Source organism: Equus caballus, chromosome 6 (assembly GCF_041296265.1).
Source record: "Equus caballus isolate H_3958 breed thoroughbred chromosome 6, TB-T2T, whole genome shotgun sequence".
NCBI lineage: Eukaryota > Metazoa > Chordata > Mammalia > Perissodactyla > Equidae > Equus > Equus caballus.
Window position 1 is genome coordinate 56,003,749 of NC_091689.1, and position 17,517 is coordinate 56,021,265.

The 17,517-nt window shown below is 39.8% G+C and overlaps 1 protein-coding gene across 2 annotated transcripts in view; it reads left to right on the plus strand.

Moving 5' to 3' along the window:
* PTPRO (protein tyrosine phosphatase receptor type O) overlaps nt 1–17,517 on the plus strand; it is a 224,642-nt gene that overhangs the window by 204,586 nt on the left and 2,539 nt on the right. For both annotated transcript variants that reach the window (XM_023643174.2, XM_023643175.2), the window contains 6 exons: nt 1,567–1,657; nt 2,753–2,829; nt 3,428–3,562; nt 3,765–3,887; nt 8,196–8,350; nt 11,503–11,638. In XM_023643174.2, coding sequence (XP_023498942.1) covers nt 1,567–1,657; nt 2,753–2,829; nt 3,428–3,562; nt 3,765–3,887; nt 8,196–8,350; nt 11,503–11,638 — 717 coding nt within the window. The remainder of the gene's footprint in view (nt 1–1,566; nt 1,658–2,752; nt 2,830–3,427; nt 3,563–3,764; nt 3,888–8,195; nt 8,351–11,502; nt 11,639–17,517) is intronic.

Consider the following 17,517-nt stretch of genomic DNA (forward strand, 5'->3'; position numbering starts at 1 on the left):
TCAGGTTACTGCAGGTTTGCATCCCCATGCCAATAAGCACATTCAACTGCGGAGGAACTTCTATGGGGAAGCAGCAGAAGACCCAAGAACTTGATCTCTAAAGCATATGCTTTGCAAAGAGCTCTTGAACCAAGACAGAAAGAACATGAAAGAGATATCCCTGTTCTACCTCTCAAAACATCGTCAAATGTCTCCAACCTCCTTCGAAAGTCTTTCAACATTCTTCCCCCAGAAAAGTATTCCTATGTCAAAGATTCTTTGAAGAGATAATTGGCAGGAATTATGAAGAGTAAAACTTGTTCGCAATATTAACATCCTAAATGAGTAAATAAAACTTGTAGCGGTCTCTCTCCTGCCTCACTTAATAGTCTTACAGAAAGATGCATACTAGCCAGGTAATCCCATTTGTAGATGGTTACATATGCTGTTTACTGATATTTCCCTCAAATTTGTACAAGAATATAACTAGATCTGCTGCATTGGTTGTGCACTGCACGATTCCAGGGAGCGCTATTCACATAGACCACAGGGAAATCCAGCTGGCCTGACTACAACCCCTTGGTCCCATCAGACACATGACACAGCAGCTTAGAAACCCCTTTTTCCAGTAATATTCCTTGTTGAAGTGTGGTGGTTGTCTGTTTATATAAAAATGCCCTATCAACGCACCTCTGGATAGTAGGATTTATAAGAGTACTGATGTATACAGACATATATTTGGATGTTCTCCTAATTTTTACCCACTCATTACTGATTCATCTTTATTTTTGAGGTTTAATGACCAGATATTTAATTACTGTCAATCGTACATCTTGTAACATGGAGAATGCTCCCTACTCATTGCTCCTCACTCTTTCGTTTACTATCTTCTCTAAGGCTCATTGCCTGCAGGAGAAAGACCTATATTTCCTCATAGAATAAGAAATATTTACGCAAATTGCATATATTTCAGATATCCTATACCTCCAAAAATCTGAAATGTATTTCTGGTTTCAAATTTCCCACTCCTTGAGTATGATACACATAATTCTTACCTCTCCACATGATCAACAAGTTAGCCAAGGTATTTATATGTTATATTAGTGGGTAATTACTGCAATAATGCTATAGAAGCATTATATAGTATAAATCTCAGTGACCTACAACAACATTGATTTTTCTTACTCATGGGTCTGTGGGACAGGGAAGCAGTTCTGCTTCAGGCTATGGATCAGAGTCAGGTCTGCTCCATGTGTCTCTTCATTCTGGGACTGGTAGCTTCCCTGGGCACGTTCTTTTCACAGCAGAAGGCAGAAAAACAAGAAGGCAAACCAAACTAAGAAAGCACATTTAAAGGTTCTTATCTACCCAAGTTCATTGGCTAAAGCAAGTTGACAACAGTGGAGTGAAGAGGTACACTCTGCTCCAAAAGGGAGCTACTGTGACTTTCTACGGCAAAGGTGGTATGATAATTCCATTACAGGCCAGGAGTGAAGGATAATCCAGTGTGAACTATAAGCCAATGTGATCAGTAATCCAATCCACACCATGTACGGAAATCTCAAGTCTATTCTCTGTCATTTACAGGAGTTGAAATTGATTGGACTGGATATTTCACACTTTGCTGCAGACCTGCCACTGAACCGATGTAAAAATCGTTACACAAACATCCTACCATGTAAGATTGTCAATTGTGCCGATCCTGCTCATGTCTTTCAAAGGCTGAAGGACAGTTATTGCAGATTAGTCAGTTTTTCTAATCTCTAGCCAGACCCAGCTGTGGTTTGGATCCTCAAGGCCATCTCTTCAATTGTATTGATCACATTTGTGTTTTGATGTCATTAGATCCTATTGTATGAGGAAGATTTAATTATTATGCTTTTAAATGAATTGTCTCTGAGCAGAAATGACTGACCATTTGGCTCTTTGGAGATCAAAAACTCTTAGGGATAAGGTAATTTGTGCTCTTCTAAACTATTTTCAGTGAATTCATTGACAATGGAAGGAGGCAAATGGGAAGGGAGTGCAATGTGTTAAAATGCCTCCTCTTCCCTACTTCTGCCAGGTTCTGTTATTGCTTAGCATTTTGTCATAAAGGCAACATTCAATGAAAAAGTAATGTAAAGTACTTACAGGATGATTAAAATATATTCCAATATAGATTTAACTTTCCTCTTTGCTACACTCTAGGGGGAGCTGGGAGAGAGTGGAAAAGTGAAAGAGCAAGGCTGAAAAAGTTCCAGAAAGAGAACTTTCTCCTTAATAGAGTTTCTTGATAAACTTAGGTAGTATTATCATTAAAACACCTGACATCTATGCACATTTCAGAGTTTACTTTTCTCATTTGAACTCCATTTACAAAAAACCCATGCAACTCCACCTTCTCTTAGAGAAAAGTTTTCTCAAAGGTAGTGAATCCTCTGAATGTCCCAAGTAAAATGGAAATCATGGATTTAGGCTACATTCTTTAGCCTTCCACACAATCTACCAGGTATTTTCATTCCTGCAAATATTCTTCACAATACCCCACAAAACCTGGAGACAGTTCTTCCAAGGATAGGGGAGTTAGTGGGGAGAAAATGGTGATTGAGAGATATTTGCATATTTTTTTAGATAAGAAACTAAGATTGAGGTATGGCTAAAATATCAAGCTAAAATAAACTTTATATTCCTACTCTATCACTGACTATATTGACTTGATAGGAGTAGAAAGGTTCAAAACAATTCTTTCTTCCACTCTGATTTTTAATATCTCTTTTCTTCTTCTCTACAGACGACTTTAGCCGAGTGAGATTAGTCTCCATGAATGAAGAGGAAGGTGCTGACTACATTAATGCCAACTACATCCCCGTAAGTGAAAAATTTAAAAATACACAAATAGACAGCCGAATTCTAGCCCAGCCAGAGGAAGACTATTAGGGCTACAGGGATGCGTCCAACAGCTAAAAAGAGAGCCATTCTCCACCCAGCAATCCAGTTCTAAAGAACAGTTTCCATTATTCCATTTCAGAATAAAGAAAGGGGAGAAAAAAGCCCAGAGATTAGTAACGTTCAGGTTTCTTTGTAAAGGTCTAGTGAAAGTGAAAGTAAATAATTAAATACTAAAGATCAGTTTTCTTGTGTTTAAATTTCCATGTTGGCAGTTAAACTCAAAGGGCTCCTTCTGAGCCCCTGTGCTCTTAAAATGTCTGTAAAGATAATGATGTTTATCATGAAAAGGTGTGGGTGTGACTTTATAAGCTTCCCGAAAACAATGCTTAAAATCATACAGCCCTATATGGTCAGTTCTTCTGTCTCTTTGATGAGAAAAGGAGAAAACATTACCTAGGTGTGTGATCCTTTGCCAGGTTTATCCCCAGTAAATTTGCAGTTTTTTCTTATTTGTCTGGAAGAGCATTTGGTGTTGACACTGGCTCCTTAGGTGACAATTTTGTCACTTATCTTTCAGGGCTACAACTCACCCCAGGAGTATATTGCTACACAGGGACCACTGCCTGAAACCAGAAATGACTTTTGGAAGATGGTCCTACAACAGAAGTCTCAGATTATTGTCATGCTCACTCAGTGTAATGAGAAAAGGAGGGTAAGTGCCTAATGGGGTTGTCCTCACTTAGCAGCAAAACCTGCCTCAGCCGCTGCCACGGGTTGAGTGCTTACTCTGTACCACCAACTGCTCCACTCGCTTTATTTTTCTTCAGAGGCAAGTACTTTTGTTTTCACTAAATGAGCACAGTCTATTTCTTCCCTGGCCTGTTTGTTTGGAAAGATTGTTCTTGTCCCCTCAGGTGAAATGTGACCATTACTGGCCGTTCACAGAGGAACCCATAGCTTACGGAGACATCACTGTGGAGATGGTCTCGGAGGAAGAGCAGGACGACTGGGCCTGTAGACACTTCCAGATCAACTATGTAAGTCACAAAGCATAAGTTCGGATCTGTCCCCAAACTGAGGGATCCCCCCCAGGTGTCAGGAGACCAACCCACCATCATGTAAGACGCTCAGAGCACATCAACCTCTGCAACATTTCTTCCTTCCAGGAAAAAAATCTCACTTTAATGTACTTGTTTCCCATTTCATCCACCATGGTGTGGATGAAATGGTTGGTCTGGAGGGCCTGGGGAGATGGAATAAAAAGTCTGCATTGTTCCATCTCAGATTAGCCCAGGGCAGCAGAAGACACAGAATTATTGCTCACAAGGCACGATTGAGGAGGGAAGTATTCTCATTACTTATACTAACCATCTGTGAGTACAATTAGGATATACAAGGCACAATTACATTTTACATTAAACACTTAAACCATGATTTAGTAGTTTGGGTTTGTTTTGTTTGGCTTTTTTTCTTATTTTGTTCTGGTTTAGTTTTTATTATTTCAAAGATACTTCTAGGCCTTGTTAATCATGGTTCCATATCTCTTAGTGAAATGCCTTTGATTTCTGATTGTTAGAATGTCAAAAAAAGGTCTACTTTTCCCATAAAGTTTGTTACCCTCTGATGACAAGCCTTTGAGCTCCTGCCGAATGTTTGTGTGCCAGGCTAGGTGAGGACAACGACATCAACTACAGTCACCCTGTTGTCTTCTTCACATAGAACAGTCCTAGAAAATGGCAGGGAAGTTTTGCTAGTATTCTCCACTTAAACATGCTCTATGTTGAGGACAAAGTTTAATAAGAAATTCCTCATTGAAATGTTCTCTGCTTAGAAACAGCCCTTCTCAACACTTTAGGTCAGGGGATGGAAACCGTGGCCTATGGACAAATTGACCACTGCCTGTTTTGTAAAGCCCATGTGCTAAGAATAAGTTTTACATTTGTAAGTGGTTGAAAAAAATCAGAAGAAGAAGAATACTTCACATGAAATACCATATGGAAATTACATGAAATTCAAATTTCAGTGTCCGTAAATAATATTTTATTGAAAGACAGCCGTACATTTGTATACTTGTTGCCTCTGACAGCTTTTGTGCTACACCAAGCTTGAATAGTTGCAACAGAGACTGTGTGATGCATAAAACCTAAAATATTTAGTCTGCCCTTTACAGAAAATGTTTGCTGACTCTCAATGTAGACAATGAAAACAAAGGTTGTCTGCGTCAATGCAATATAAGCACTCATTAACTAGCCAGTTATTGATATTTGCAAGAGTTAAATCACTTCTTAACCACTGGAAGTTGGCAATGGCTTTTGCTACCATGAGGATCTGGCAAATCCCAGGATGATTGTAACAGGCTGTGCTTCATGCTGTTCCATTTCTTTGAAATGCCCATCTCCTCCTGTTCCCTAAGCACATTCCTATTCAAATAGAGTTTCAGCTCAAATGTCACTTCTTTTGTTAAGCTTTCCCTAGTCTCAAGAGACCTTTATCCCTTGTCTCCTCTGCTCCGGTCTCATGCATATTGCTCCATCACAGTATGCCAGAAAGGGTTACAATTCTCTCTTCATGTCTGCCTCCCCGGAATGCTGTGAGTTTCAGAAGCAAGTACCCTATTTCAATAATCCTTAGAATCCCAACTCTTGTCCATTTAATAATCTTTGTGGAATGAATAAATCAGTGAGTGAATGAATGATTTCAAAAATAATAAAGCACTTGGAAAGCACTGGACTTTCCATCAGAGATAATATTTGACAAATGAATGCCATTTGAACTATGCTTTCTTTCTTGGCTATTTCAGCCGGAAAGCCAATGCAAACTGCTAGAACAAATGTTTCCCTGGGTTTGCATTTAGAAGAAAAAAGTTGCAGAGAAATGAATAAGGTCTGTTCCCACATCTGTTACCTTGACAAGGAAGAGTCATACAGCTCATTGTATGGTCAATGCTGTGCTTTCTTGTCCTTGGTCCTAAACAATGACCTATCTTTCAACGACAATCATGTGAAGGGCTTGAAATATAGGAATAAAGCATTGAATAATAGTGTTTTCTGGTAAAGTGTTTATACAGTAGTTAGAAGCATTTGGTCCCAGAGTGCCACCTTTTGGCCATAAACATACAGAATCTAAATTTCAATCTTCCTGGATGAAGGTTAAATTGCCAAAGAACATTGTGCTGTGGCAATGAATACATTGTTTTATTTGTTTCATTTTGTATATATTCTTCTTTATTGCTTCCATATTAATATGTGGAAAATTTCAGAGTACACCAGATAAAATTACAAAAATGAAGAAATCAGGGTAAGAGAAATTTTGGAATGGCTCAGTAAGATGTAACAAGAAGGGTTTTCTCATTTAAGAAGAAGGAAGGAAAATGACCGTAACACCCAATTTGTCACTTTCCAGTACTTGAAACTTGGCATGAATTGAGTAACAACTGGAGGCTAAAAGCCAGCAAAACTTGTTTGTTCCCATGGATGTGTACCTTGCTATTCAGGTGACAGGGATCACCCTGATATGTAGACCTCTGCTTTGCAGCTCAAGCAAGACTAATGACAATTTACGTGTTTCCTTTTTTTGAACCACCTTGCATATTTTAGCTAGATATATTTTTAGATCACCTGTATTAGAATATATATATATATATATCCTACAATGTACAAGTCTTTGTGCTAAGTCTGCAATCAGCATTTGAAAAGAATCAGCATTTTCATGAACTTTTCTGGGCAACCAAATTTATCTAGTGATTGAATATCCTTAAATCCTCATGATGTTGAGTAATTGAGTCATTCTACACAGTTTATTATGCTTGGGTTACCTTCTTGCCATACTCCCCGAAGACAGCATTGAGGGTAACCAGCATATTTGCAGACTTTGTGTTCTATATATATGTCTAAGAAACATCCCTGAACACAATGAGGGAGGCACTGCCCACAGCTGGGGATGTACGGCCTTAGGTGTCAAGGGGACAGTGGGTCTATGAAGTACTGACTTGTGTTTATACTTACACAAATCTTGTATATTTATTTATGCATTTTATTTGTACATTTATTTATATTTATATAAATTTTACTCTGCCCAAGACCACTGACTCTTTGCATTTCATTTCTCTTTAATACCTGACCCTCCACTTTAGCCCCAAACTCATAGCCAGGCCAACTCTCCCAAATTATGATCTAGAATTCCACCTCCTGAGTGGATTCTAGGCTCTTCACGAGTTTGAGGGGTGGGGGATGAATTCGATTTTCATCTAATCTGAGGCCTGGGTTTAGGATATTTCTGACAGTTGATAACAAGCTCAGAATAAATCTTTATGCTTATAAATTAATAGGGACTGAAAAAAAGTGAATCTTGAAGGGTCCACATCCTCACTGATATTTACTCAGTTCAGAGAGAACAGCGATATGTTTGATGGATGAGATAACATGAATAGAATAAATATACAAATGTACCCACTTACTAGGATTCCCAGAACCAACCACATAAACGCTCGGAGCCAGACATGAGCTAGGGTGATCATCAGATGGTGTTGGTGATGATGACAATATCTAACAGGCACCATCCTTTACAAACATGATCACACTTAATCCCCACAACAAGCCTGTTTTTAGGTTATGTTATACTATAACACCTAAAAAGACCCTTTTTAGAAATAAGAAAACTGGTGTTCAGCAATTTATCTTGGATCAAGTCCCCTAGTATCAGAGCCCAAGACAGGGATTATAGTTGACTTTTGAAGGTACAACTTTGGGTAAAATCTGTAAGGGAACAAGAGAAGCAGGATGGGACAGGGCAGGAAGAAGCCACCCACGGCTGTGGGTTCAGCTGAAGTCCAGCCTCAGCTGGGTCCCATGGAGAGCGCTGGGGCATGAATGGCACCATAGAGTTAGTAGCCCACGAGGCAGTTAGTGGAGGACAACTATGAGGAGAAGGGCGCAGCTCTATGCTGTTAGCAGCAGCTGGGAGAGGGGTGCACCAGCCTGGCAAAGTGGACCCAAGGCGGGCACCAGTAGCACCTTCCACAGTGTTTAATTCATTGCCCAAAGCTGATGCAATTGCTAAATGGCACAGCCAGGATGCAAACCTGATCTGCTTAAGCTCTTATCTCTACACAGGCACGGATTAGCCTATTTATCCTACTATTTGAAGCTTTATACAATTAGTATTTTTTTTTCAGGGCCTGCTTTGTGCAGACACAGTGCTCAGAGCTAGAAAGGGAAGTATATCAACCAGGAGTGGGATGTGGCTTTACCTTCTTAGACCATTAACTTGTGAGCTGCAGGGGAGGCCTGAGCCATCCTGACAGTGGACAGAGAGATTAATACTTGTTTTGGCTTTTTCTCCTAAAGGCTGACGAGATGCAGGATGTGATGCATTTTAACTACACAGCATGGCCTGACCATGGTGTGCCCACAGCGAATGCTGCCGAAAGCATCCTGCAGTTTGTACACGTGGTCCGACAGCAAGCCATGAAGAACAAAGGCCCCATGATCGTGCACTGCAGGTAATCTCATCAAATGCATTTGTGGTTAAGCACCATGGGCTTTGTTTTATAGAGAAAACAGCCCACCATTCCATAAACCCCGGATCAGATTGAATTAATTAATAATGAAATGAGTTACGAATTTTTAAAAATATATAATTAACTGATGTCTTACTCCATACATGATTTATTTACAATGACTCTCTTATATCCTATAACCTATGAGATAAATGTTGTTATTTCCATTTTCAGATGAAAAAATGAAAGAGTAGAGAGGTGAAGGCATTCACACAACTAGAACGTGGAGGAGTTAGGATTCAAACCCAGGCACACCTGTCTCACAAGGCCAAGCTGTTAAGCACTATGTGATATTGTCTTATCCTATTAAGGATTCTGAGTGGTTTATAACATGGCTAAATACAAGGTTAAATTAAAAATACCTCATCACAGGGGCCAGCCAGGTGATGTAGTGGTTTAAATTCACATGCTCTGCTTCAGCAGCCCAGGGTTCACAGGTTTGAATCCTGGGCAGGAACCTAGCACCACTGATCAAGCCATGCTGTGGTGGCGTCCCACCTAAAATAGAGGAAGATTGGCACAGATGTTAGCTCAGCAACAATCTTCCTCAAGCAAAAAGAGGAAGATTGGCAGCACGTGTTAGCTCAGAGCCTCTCTTCCTCATCAAAAAGAAAAGCTAATCACAGCCCAGAATAATATAAATAGACATCAAAGCAAGAGGAGAGAAAGGAGAAATGAATATATTCAGCTCAATAACATATTTGCTCTGTTTGCTCTTCAAGATTGTCTCTAAATTTCCTAGCAGCTAAAATGAAAGAGGCTATATGATCTATTGTATTAGCAAAAATCAAGGACTATGCTGATTCTTTATGGTAAGAGTTATCTTTGAATTTAAGCTTTCTTTCCTACCAAGTGAACAAAACTCCATCAAGATCCATCTGTGTGACATAATATTGGAAACTTTTTATGCAACCTCAAAAGAGTAGGGGATATAAATATACTCCCTCTCTGTATATCAGAGATAGAAGAGAGATAAAGATGTTACAGGAGGCATTGGCAGCCTCGTCAATTTGAGCAAATAAATCTAGAATCCCGGAGCTAGCACTTTGTCCTTTGTGAACTAGAGTGGCTGGTAAGTGTGTGTGTGTGTGTGTCTTTGTGAGAGACAGAGACAGAGAAAGACAGATCTGTCTCCCTGGAAAGAAAAATCCTTCCTCAGCTAACAAGTGTCTGATTAAGGAGGATATCCTTGCTGTCAGTCCACCTTAGGCATTCACAAATTAAAAGCTTTGCTTCACCAGATGGAATTTTCTAGTCTCAAAATAGATCTTTCCAAGAGGAGAAAATAAAGCTGCTCACCCACGGGGTTAAACTCAGTTTCTTTTCACAGCAGGTAGCAGGTACAGTTCTGGATGTGACTGTGCAGGTGTTCACCCAGAGGCAAAACATTTTATCTGAGAAGATAAGTCCTAGGAGGAAAAAGCTGACTAGCAGAAAGAGTGAAGTGGGGCTCTGAACTCAAATCTTCTAGTTGTATTTCTCTCCCAGCAAATTCCACCTGTAAATTGGTTCTGACTTTGTCTTTCTTATAATTTCATGATAATTCAGAGTTTGGAACCATTGGCACTTCAGTTCTGAGTGATTGGAAGAAAAGAAGAGCTGACTTTAACCTGTAGAACTGGGGACTGGGGTGGGCCATCGGTCAGCGCATGCCCCCTTCTCTCTATGCTCTGAGCACTGGGATTTGGGGACTGGAAGAGACTAGGTCTAAATATTTCATTTGATTTTGAGGCAACTATCTAAAAGATCCCTGGGAAATTGAAGCAGGCCCAGAACCCACTAGAAGGTCAGATGTGCTGTAAGGAAGGTCTGAGATGGTGACCTGAACCTAGGGTTGAAGGCACTCAAATCTCTATGGTCCCAGAGCGAGAGCTAGAGTATGGGCATCTCAGCTAGACTTTCCAGCTGGATGTGAGGGCTTAACTCTGAGGCTACCCAGGAAATGGGGAATTATTTATGCGTCTCAGCTCCCTGAGGGCAGAAACCCACTGCCTAGAGGGCTCTGTATGGAATCATTACTTTCCTCAAGAAGCAGGGAGCCTGAGGCCAGGGAGGGTCTCGCCAAGGCAGTGTAGACCCATACCTCTTTAAGGGAGGGAGCGGGTGCCAACGGAAATAGAGAGTCTGTGTAACGGTTAATTAAAGGAGATATTTGATAATCAAAGCGAGCTACTCGAGTCCTGGGAAACAATCCAACAACATATTCTGAGGAACTGCTCCAAGGTCTACAGATCTGAGTGTAGTTTTTATACTTTTTAACAAAGCAGTGTGTGTGCAGAAAAGGGCTTACACATCTAATAGTCACATACTATAAAAACAACGTAAACGAGAACTTTTTGGTTATACATCAAACAAGGCTTGTAATTTTGGTGTAATCTAGGTGTGGAGGGAGGCAAGGACCAGGGTCATTACTTTTCCCCTCAATCTCTAAAAAATGCAGCCGCAAAATGTGGGAGCAAGGTACCCGCTGTGTTTTCCTGCTGCGGATCTGTCCAGCTGGCATCTTCGGTCATGAGGTGTGGGGTTGCAGGGTCATTCTAACACGGGCTTATGATGGCCTGCACGCCTGCACGGCTGCTCCACAGCACAGCATGGATTTCGGTACTGACTTTAAGCTGATGCAGCTTGCTTGCTACATTCACCTGTTAGACCAGAGAGAGCAGTCCCAGCTTCATTCACACAGTGATAGTCAGAAATGTGACGTTAGAAGACAAACCAACCACAATTGCATACTTAAAAATCAGTTAAGTAGAAAACATTGTCAGGGCCAGCCTAGGTGGCCTAGTGGTTAAGTTTGGCACACTCCACCTCAGTGGCCAGGTTTCCGTTCCCAGGCACAGACCTACACTACTCATCTGTCAGTGGCTGTGCTGTGGTGGTGCTTCACATACAAAATGGAGAAAGATTGGCAGTGGATGTTAGCTCAGGGTAAATCTTCCTCAGTAAAAAAAAGACAAAAAACAAGAAAATATTGCCAGGAGTTCAATCTTCCTTTTTTTTCAGTGCTACTTGTAGTTGTTTTGTAATCACCAATTTATTTTCAACAGCATAGAAGCGCCGTCTGAGTTATGTGCTATCTGAACACTCTTTTGCAGTGCTGGAGTCGGACGGACAGGAACGTTCATTGCCCTGGACAGGCTCTTGCAGCACATTCGGGATCATGAGTTTGTTGACATCTTAGGGCTGGTGTCAGAAATGAGGTCATACCGGATGTCTATGGTACAGACAGAGGTAGGAACGTAATCAATATATACTTTTAAATTTGCCCTTGACTGAAAAACTTACCATTATTCAATCTCATGCTTCAAAACAATTATCTTGAATTTTTTTGCATCTGCCCTTTCTAGTTTCAAACTGTTTCAAAGTATAAAAAAAATAGATAGTATCCCCTAGAAATTCATTTGTTGTATAATGATTGTACTTCTGTTGGCATCATAAACCCTTTAGTAATCCAGACTACCTGGAGGTATCTGTAATAGAATAAAACCTCTTTGAACAGACTGAGAGTTCAGTGAAGGTAACAGCCAATCTGGGTGAATGCCACCAAATGGAGACTGTGGAACTGATGTGATTTAATTTATATTTAAAATGCTAGACTTGATTCACTGTTTGTCATTAGTTTGTCCTCCATGTGACTCTCTGTCCCAATTCACTTTTGATGATGATATGGGTTGGATTTATGCCTTCTGTACCCGTTATGATATCAAGGATTTCCAGCTCCCCATCTGCTGTCAGTTCTCTTGATCTAAAGGAATGGATTTTTCATTGTAACAACATGGGAGCATCCCTAGAAATACCCAGCAGTGTTATGTGCTTCCTCTTCCTCCTCTTCACCAAAGTCCTCTCCTCCCTTGAAGCCGTGGAATGTATTTAGGCTGGAGAGGCAGCCCCAGGCGGGTGCCAGCAGACAGCATCACACTCCTTGGAGCAGCAGTGGCCATGCACCCGTTTGGGCCCCCAAACCTAAGCACAATAAATAGTGTCTTCATAATGCCAGTCACCCAGCCGTCGTCGCGACTGATTAGCTTCAGGTGTACGATAATGCCTTTTCTCAAGGAGTGTGTGTGGGAGGAACGCTTGCAGAGTAGAACACAACCTGCCCTGACCTCTTAGCAAATATCCTAGAGATTAAAGGTGGCCTTGGTTTTCCTTATGCTTTTCCTGTCAAGCACCACTAGATGTCAGTATAGCTCAAAAAGCCTGGAGTAATGGCCGCCGTCTCTTAACACTTCCGGTTTCTCCTTTTCCAGCCTTTCTACTTTTCTCTCCTGCCTTCCCATGCCCATCTGATCCACGCTTGGCACAGTGCTTCCGATGTGTTTAATTCTGAGCTCTGGCAGATCATACCACTTCGGAAGGAGTAACTCATTCACATTCAGATGTCTCATGGATAATGAGGGTGCAAGTCATGTATTTGTGTCCTCTCTTCCCGGAGCTCACATCCCAGTCGTGTTGCCTTCTAATTTATTACTGTGGAGACATGAGCATTACCTTGTTATCATAAATTTAAAATGTCCTGGTTTCCCAGAGAAGCCCACTACCTAGTGATTAAACAGTACTTTATGAATTGGTCCATATTTTTGGCTTTCGCTTCCATAAATTTACGTCCCAAGATGTGATTAAAACTCGCCATTATGTATATTAATCCCCAAGCTTCAAAGGGGCAGCCTTATTGTAAGTATTTTGGATTCCATGAATTGTCTGCCTCATTGACTTAATTTATACCTTTTATAACTTTATAGACTTTGATTATAGCCTGTTTGCTTTTGTTCCCAACTACAAAATCTTAATCCCTTTTTAAAAACTACCTTCACATGGCCAACCCTCCATCCAATTTTCAGCACCATTATCTTTCCTCAGGTGTGGTAGTTACGTGAAACTGGAGCAGCCACCATGTGCCTTTCTGCAAAGCTGAGCAAATGTTTTCTCCCTAACTTTCCTGCTCCACATTTTGGTTGTTTGACTTCTTTGTTTATGGTGGTTATGGCATTTTAGGTCGACATCTCCAGGGAAACAGTCTTTTTTAAGTATGATATCCCTTCCCTGAACCCTCATGGGAAAAGTCAAAGTCAGCAGAAGAGGCGGAGGTCACCATGAGTTAATTATTTTTCCAACTGTTCCAGCTTCACTCTTGAGTTCCCTCAGGATTTTGCTGTGGATGCTCTCAAGTTCAAGTTATTTATTTATGTCTGTTTTGTTAGTTATGTCTGGAACATCTTGTCCATTTACCTTTGTTTTTCCTCCTTCCTGTGCTTTTCGTGGTTCAACCTGTATTTTGAAGGTTAGGATTTTCCTAACATCCTCCTTGAGACTGTTCACACCCCAGTCCTGCTGCCTTCTAGTTTACTGACGTTATTAAGTAAGGAGCAGAGGAAAAAATTATTTTCTTCAACTTTGTCATCCCAGAGTATCCCTTTGACATTAATCATTTTCAAATGGCCAGAATGATTCTCCAGCTGATTTCTGACTATGTATATATATATAAACAACCTATGTATTGTGTACCAGGTTGCATCCCATAGCTGGTTTCTAATTGTCCCACCTCCTCTAGACTGCCCATGACCTTGATTCAACCACCCCACCCCAATCTAGAAGTAGCAGGAGTAACTAATTAAATTGGCCCTGTCCTCAGATGCACATTTCAGGTCACTGCAACATGCTGCATGGGCTGTATTTTGATATGCCCTCCTCCCCTTTCTCACCTGACCAGACACACTGCATGGTCCTCTGCACAAGAGCAGCAAGGGGTACTTAGAAAGAGAGTGGGGGTCATCAGGTCAGACCCTACAAGAAGGCCTGGATCCCAGCATGACACACACAACTTGCTCTACCTCTCAAAGCTCTCATTCCTCATCTGTAAAATGAGAATGACAATGTTCATGAACTGTTGTAAAGTATACATGATGTGACATGATATAATCTAAATATGTGCTATAAAACTGTAAAGTGCTACATATGGATGGTGTTTGCCTCCCTTGAGCTCTCGTCTATTTTTATCAAATGTTTTGTTTGATTTTTTCTAATAGGCTTCCCTGGAGGTCCATTAGGGTTTTGCTTTGAGCAGCCTGTCCGCCTGATCTGCAGCTTAGATTTCTCAGGAACACTCAGGGATGTGTTCATAAATAGTCTTTTATTTACTTTTCCTGTGGTCTAGCTACTTTTTCTCTTTTGGACACAAAGTTTGTCCACTGAGTAGTTATGGGATGAGAAACCAGGCAGTTTCTGGCTTTATCCATGCCCAGTGCTTGACACACCAGAAACGATGGAGCGATGGGTGATCATGAAAAGGAGTAGCTCAGTTATTGATGTGACACCATCACAAGATAAGGAAATATATTTTCTCCAGCTTCTTAAAAATAATACAGGTTAGGCTAAGAGATGAACCCAGGGAAGTCTGAAGTACAGTAGTCCCCCCTTATCCATGGGGGATACGTTCCAAGACCCCCAGTGGATGCCTGAAACCATGGATGGTACTGAACCCTATATATACTATGCTTTTCCCTGTACATACATATTGGAGGTACAACAGCAAAACTAGCACAAATTTCTTTTTTCTTTTTCACAATTTCTCGGAGTATTTATTCTTACCGTGGATCTTAGCAACCTCAGCATGTGATTTGTTTTCTTTCCTTACTAAGTTGAGGACTTTCACCTTTTCCCTTAAAGGAAGCGTTTTTTACAGCTTCTCTTTTTCATATCCGAATTGCTGGCATCACTACTCTTGTGCTTTGGGACCATTATTAAGTAAAATAAGGGTTACTTGAACACAAGTGCTGTGATACTGTGACAGTAGATCTGATAACCTATTAGACAGCTATTACCTGAGTAACAGGCAAGTAGCATGCACAGTGTGGATCCGCTAGACAAAGGGATGATTCACGTCCAGGGTGGGATGGAGCTGGATGGCACAAGATTTCATCACACTACTCAGAATGGTGTGCAATTTAAACCTTATAAATTGTTTATTTCTAGAATTTTCCATTTAATATTTTTGGGCTTTGGTTGACTGTGGGTAAATGAAACTGCAGAAAGTGAAACCAAGGATGAGGGGGTACTTCTATATTTAACCTCATCCTTTACATAAAGTTGCCATATAAAAAGCTCCTTGAAATTCTGTGTCTACCTTAACTGGTTCTTATTTAACGGTTATTTCTAATGGTATTACCTATAAAGAAATTCTGGGAAATAAAGAAAATTACCTTGATTTCATGGCACAAAGACAGTTACTCTCAATATTTTGGCATATCTCATCTCAGCCTTCATTCAAGGACAGCCACGCATTGCTTAATGATGGGGATATGTTCTGAGAAATGCGTTGTTAGGTGATTTCATAGTTGTGTGAACATCAGAGAGTGTACTGAAGGGGAACAAAATTCGCCACTCCAAAATATGTCTCTTTAATGTGAGGATTATTTTAGACTGATTATTTTTAGGAAACAAAAGACTCAGAATGTTTTTCTTGTTTCTTCTCCCTGAACTGCCTAAAAGAATTCAAATTTTAAAAATCCTGTCTCAGGAAGCAAGCTATCACCTTAGCATAACATGAACTAGGTGGTAGACGGTGGGGGGATGGTGGTGCACTGGGGGTGCGGGGGGAGCCTCTGTGTTCTTCTGTTTCTGTGTAACCAAACAAACACTTGTTTTCCAAATGTTTGCTCCTTTGCGCCTACCTGTGAATTGTCTTCCTTCCCTTTGAAGTCCCTGACTCCCACACCCCTAACATCTTTTTTCGTCTTTAGCTGAGGATGGTATTTAAGGTGAGGGCTTCAGCCATTTTGGTGGGCTTCTCCCATGTATACATGTTATTAAACTTTTGTTTCTTTTTCTCCTGTTTATCTGTCTCATGTCAATTTAATTCTTAGACAAGCCAGAAGAACCTAAAATAGTAGAGGAAAATTTCTTCCACCAGTGTAGTACTTACACAAACCTGGATGGTATGGCCTGCTACACACCTCAGCTACGTGGTGCTGATCTTATGTGACCACTGTCATATATGTGGTCCATCATTGACTAAAATGTCCTTATGAGGCACATGATGGTATAAATTTACACAGTTATGCTTGTATGCTATATAAACCATGTTAATTTTACATTATGATTTTTCACTTCACAGTTTACTATGTGAATCATCTCAAATAGCCTAAAACTCTATAAATCTCATTTTAAAACTCAATGTTTCATTACAGATATGCCATTGCTTACTTAAACCATTCTCCTTTGTATGGGACATTAAATTGGATTATTTGCCACTTTTTTTTTACTGATATCTGTGTCCACAATGCTATTTATTAGCACTTTATTAATTATGCCTCCACTAACAATAGATAAAAATGACTGCTTCAACAAATTCAAGTCATCATTGAATGGTACATTTTTTGTTTAGCTTTTCTCACTTCATGAATGAAAAACAATTGTTTTAATTTACATTTTTGATTACTGGGCCATTTTTTGATATGTTTTAATATTTCCTCAGTTTGCTTCAAAAAAAATTTAATAAGCACAAACTAAGTGCTAGGTATTAAGAATAAAAAGACATAATCCCTGCCTTTAAGAAATATTTCATCTAGTGGTTGGTGTATTTTATTCATCAATTTAAGCATGGAGGTTACTGATTTGGACGAATATTAAGCAAAAATAAAGATATTAATGTTTCATCATGATTCCAGAAACTATTTTTGCGTCCCATTTTCTGGTTTTCCCTTTATTCGTTTTACTTTTTTTTTTTTTTTTACATACAGTAGCTTGAAATATTTATTTGTAATTTAATTCCATCATTTTGAAATTTAGAAAGTCCTTCTTTAAGGAATTACATTAAGAATCAGAGAGGAATTAATTTATACTTTCTTCTATATTTTTATGGCTTAATTTATTAAAATTCCTGGAATTTATTTTGGTGTTTTATGAGGTGATGCATTTTCTTTTCCAAAACAGCCTCATAATTTGTTGATTGAATATTCATTGCCTTTAGCATTGAGTAGTGATTGTCTAAGCTCTATTATTAATCAAAATATTTTTACTGTTGATTCTTTTGCATTTTCTAGCTATAAAATTATGCCTTATAAATAATGAAAATTGCTTCTTTTGACATCAGATCATGGTATTTAATTCTG